The sequence below is a fragment of the Lactuca saligna genome, chromosome 6 (genome assembly GCF_052625555.1).
Source record: "Lactuca saligna cultivar CGN05327 chromosome 6, ASM5262555v1, whole genome shotgun sequence".
Classification (NCBI taxonomy): domain Eukaryota; kingdom Viridiplantae; phylum Streptophyta; class Magnoliopsida; order Asterales; family Asteraceae; genus Lactuca; species Lactuca saligna.
In genome coordinates, this window is record NC_136422.1 from 52,325,796 (window position 1) to 52,330,530 (window position 4,735).

A 4,735-nucleotide genomic window follows, 5' to 3' on the forward strand; every position below is an offset into this window, starting at 1 on the left:
AAGTCAGCGCGTTCAGAATCGCGAAACTTCAGACCAAATCGGCGAGTAATCGACCCTACTCGCCGAGTACGTTTGGAATCAGCATTTTCTCAAAACACGAAAGTCATCCGAAATTGTGTCTAGTTTTCAGAACATTTTGAATCTCGTCAATCGGAGTTACGGTTCATGAGATATGGCCAAAACACTGACGAGGGGTCAAGCTGTCCAGCAACATCCTTCTTTCTTCAAAATCCAAGATCCAAGCGTCCAATCGCTAGTTCCGCTTCCTTTTCCATCCGAGCATGTCATCATTGCTAAAAAAAATGAAATTCTAAACTAATTAAGCACCTTTTATTCATTAAATGTGACAAAAACAACATAAAGTATTAAGATAATGCATGAAGTTTATAACTAAATATGCTCATATCAAGCTCCTTTGGCGGTGACAAGTGGAATGTCAAAAATGGCCCCACTCTAACGGAGGTAGGTTGACAGGCCATGGACTATCTGCGTTGGATTTTGTAAACGTAACGGACCATTAGTGTTATCTTAATGAAAGATATCCTTGTCACTTTTGGAAAACCACAAGGGCCGTTGTTGAAATTTTGTATAATAATAATAATAATAATAATAATAATAATAATAATAATAATAATGGATCTTACAAATCGACATTAGATAGTTTCAGAGTATGATCGGATTTGTTACTGTTAGTGGTTTTTAATTTATTGTTATAATACACTATATTAAATTTGAATAATATTAATTTCTACACAAAATTAAACCCTATCTATTCTAATAAATAAAGATCTTTTTTGTCAGATGTTACATTCTTACTTATTTTGCCACTTGTAGTTTTATAATTATTTAACTTTTGGTTTTGTGCTCATTTGGTCACTTAACTCTTTTTAAGTTTTAAAAGGTCATCAAACTTTTGACTTTGTGCTCATTTAGTCACTTAACTTTTGGTTTGGTCACATTTAATCACTTAACTTTTAGATTTGTGCTAATTTAGTCACCTAACTTTTAAAATTGTGCTCATTTAGTCACTAAACTTTTGAAAATTTTTAAAAGTTTAGTGACTAAATGAGTATAATTTTAAAAGTTAGGTGACTAAATGTGACCAAACCAAAAGTTAAGTGACTTAATGAGCACAAAACCAAAAGTTGGATGACCTTTTAAAACTTAAAAAGAATTAAATGACCAAATGAGCACAAAACCAAAAGTTAAGTGACCAAAAATAACCTAAACCCTATTTTAAATTAATTTTTATTCTACATGTGATTTTATGGTTTTTCCATTTTATTAAATTTCATATATTATTTAAACCAATAATAAATGCATATCAATTTCATTAATAGACTTTTCTTTAAATTTCAAAATTACTAAATTAAAGTTTCATTAATATCTTTTATTTATTTATCTAAATTATTTGTTTAAATTTAAAAAAGAAAAAAACATTTTAATTTTTATAACTCAATATTTTTCTCAATTTTCTCATAAATTCAAATTTCTCAAATATTTTGAATTTTATATTTAATTTTTTTTTTAAATAAACCCATCACAACTAGTTTATATGAGAAATAAAATGAAAATTATAGATGTTAAATATCAGCAAATTTAATACCGTACAAGTATAAAATTGTCCTTGAAATGTGTGATTGTGACATGAAAAAGAACATCTCCAAAAACGGTAAAATAATGCGATTATTTTGTTAGCATGTAACGTTAGCTAACATGACGGGTGTTCGTCTCCACAACCTTGGGACGACGAGTATACCTATGTGGCCAACATAAGCGTTAACACCGGCATCTTTAATAAAAATCCAAATCATTTTCTAATAAAATAATTGAAAACGACATTTCTTAAATTTAATATCGTCTTACATTTTAATATTGTCTTACATTGTCTCTAGCAAATTTGGCCTCCATAAAAACCGAGGCTTCTTTCATGATACTTTCCCCGTCATTTTACTGTTCAACCGAACAATGGAAAGGGAAGAGTTTCTTGATCTCCCACCGGGCTTCAGGTTCTATCCATCTGACGAAGAACTTATCGTTCACTACTTGCAAAAGAAAGTGAACTTTTGTTCAGTTCCTGCTTCAGTGATCGGAGAAATCGAGTTGTACAAGTTTAACCCGTGGGAACTTCCACGTAAGAATCAATATTGCTATTATTGTTGTGTTTGTTACTTAGATATTGTGAGTCCTAGGTTTCTCTTCAAACATATATTTGAGGAAACGTTAATGACTCTAACATATATATATATACAAACAGCTGAAACTTTGTTTCCATGATGTGAGTCAGTTAGCTTGTTCCCATGACGTGAAAAAGAAACGTTATTGATGATGAATTTATGTGATTCTTGTTTACTTGGCAGGAAAAACATTTTCTGGGGCAGATGAGTGGTTCTTTTTTAGCCCGAGGGACAGAAAATACCCAAATGGATCCAGACCAAAAAGGTCTGCAGGATCGGGTTTTTGGAAGGCGATGGGGAAAGATAAGCCGATTTTTGCTTCTTCAGGGTCAAAAAAGATTGGACTTAAGAAAGCTTTGGCGTTTTTTAAAGGAAGTCCAGCGAAGAATGTCAAGACAAATTGGACCATGAGTGAGTATAGATTACCCGAGTCCTCTACCCGATCATCTAGACTAAACGGATCGATGAGGGTAATATAATCGTTTCCTCTTAAGTTCATATATATCGTACTTACACTATGTTTATTGGTGATCACGATCATGGGCTTGTTTTGGAATAAAAACAAATTCTATATAATGTTATTTTTGTGTGTTTTAACTTTAAAATGAATAGTTTAGCTTGTTTTGGAATAAAAAAATTCTGTATATTTCTTTAATTTACAATAAACTAAAAGAATTAGAGATCATAATGATTACAAATAAAAGGTTGGGTTATGTTAGGTTAATGAAATATAAAATGTTGAAATTGAGTTAGAGTTAAAGGTTGTGTAGATGGATAAAGATAATAATCATCTAATAGAATGATGGATTGGATTTGAGTTGCTAATACACCTAGTCTTAGATACACATCATTTTTGTTTGTTGAATATTTTGTTTTATTATATGTGCTATTAATTTTTTATTAGTTGGATGATTGGGTGTTGTGTCGGGTACGACAAAAAGGCAACAAGTCAAAGAACAAATCGAAAGTAGAAGAAAACCCAAAGAGTCAACTTCCGATTACAACACAGGAACTCCCTTCACCGTACATCGTTACAAACGCCAATTTGGACATAATTTCTGATAATATGTTCAAAGATTTTCAATTTATTTCGGCTTCAATTCTTGCGGGTCAAGATCTTCCTTACATTATTGAGACTAGTTCCCCCAAACAACTTCAAGGTACAAAAACTGACAATTATGGCTTAGCATTTGAAAACGGGGAGCTCTACGAAGAAAACATGTCATTTATTGCAAAGGACGAGAGTGCTAAACGCACAAACGTGATATGTGATGATCCATACGATGTTCTTAACATGGTACATTTGGATGTTGTGATGAAACTCATAAAAGATGGATGAATTTTCTAGCTCAACTGGGATCCAAGACTATATGAACTTCCAATACCATGAATTAACAATGTCTATATTACCATGCAAGAACAATATCCATAATAAGGGTTATTACATGATGTACAAAATGTCTCTTTTGTGTAATACTTGTATTTACTTTGGCAAATAAAACTTGTCTTTTACTTTTTCTATTAAAATGGTTCAAATACTTACTTGCATTCACTAGTACTCTAGACATGGGCGTCTTTGAAAGTGTGTGAGATGGGCAACCGTTCATGGCCCATGTTGTGGAGGGGACGAATTTTATATATGATTAATTTTATAATCTAGCAATCAACAATCCAATAATCAAAAAAAGAAAAGTCCATGTATTTTTCAATTTCAATAGCTAACGCTACATTTAAAAATTGCAACAACTCATGTTTTGAAAAATTGAGATTAAAATTAAAAATTGCATTTAAGCTAATGTAAATTTATGGTAGACAAGAGCTTATGTTTTGTTCCAATTACAAACTTTCAAATTTGCAGCAACTACAAAGCTCAAATGATATTTTTTGTTCCTTAGCTTTCTGATTCCACTAGACTCTACCTCTTATTTATATTGCACTTTCGCTCTACTTTTTTATTGTTAACTGAAATTAAACAACTAAGTATTTTTCTATTCCTAATTTCTAAATCTGATGGCATCTTATTTTATATTCTGATTGTTGTCATCGATTAACGAATATAGCACACTAACAAACATATTCTAAATAACTGAATAGTTCTATGAGAGTCTCACGATTTATTTAGCTACGTAAGATTGCATATTGTATTATCATTTTTTATTATCTTTATAACATTTATCGAGTTACGTAGTATGAACAAAGTTTTCTTTTATATATATATATATATATATATATATATATATATATATATATATATATATATATATATATATATATATATATATTCATTTTTATTTTTCGCATTGGGTCCTCAAAATCAACAGGATGCCCCTAAGTCGAGCATAGGCAAATACCGGTTGGCCATTAATATATATATATATATATATATATATATATATATATATATATATATATATATATATATATATATATATATATATATATATATAAAGCATTTGGTTCAATACTCCTAATTTTTTATGCATGGCCGGTGTAGGGCACGGGCAAGATGGGCAGTGGAATAGGGCCCAAAAATTTTAGGGGCTCATTTTTTTATGTGT

At 30.5% G+C, this 4,735-nt stretch overlaps 1 protein-coding gene across 1 annotated transcript; it reads left to right on the forward strand.

The window, feature by feature from the left end:
* Positions 1-1,915: 1,915 nt before the first annotated feature.
* Positions 1,916-3,621, forward strand: LOC145001536 (NAC domain-containing protein 2-like). Its single transcript, XM_078960907.1, has 3 exons — positions 1,916-2,134; positions 2,361-2,647; positions 3,082-3,621. The coding sequence occupies exons 1-3, from the start codon at positions 1,969-1,971 to the stop codon at positions 3,514-3,516; spliced, it is 888 nt and encodes a 295-aa protein (XP_078817033.1). The 5' UTR covers positions 1,916-1,968; the 3' UTR covers positions 3,517-3,621.
* The last annotated feature ends 1,114 nt before the right edge of the window (positions 3,622-4,735 follow it).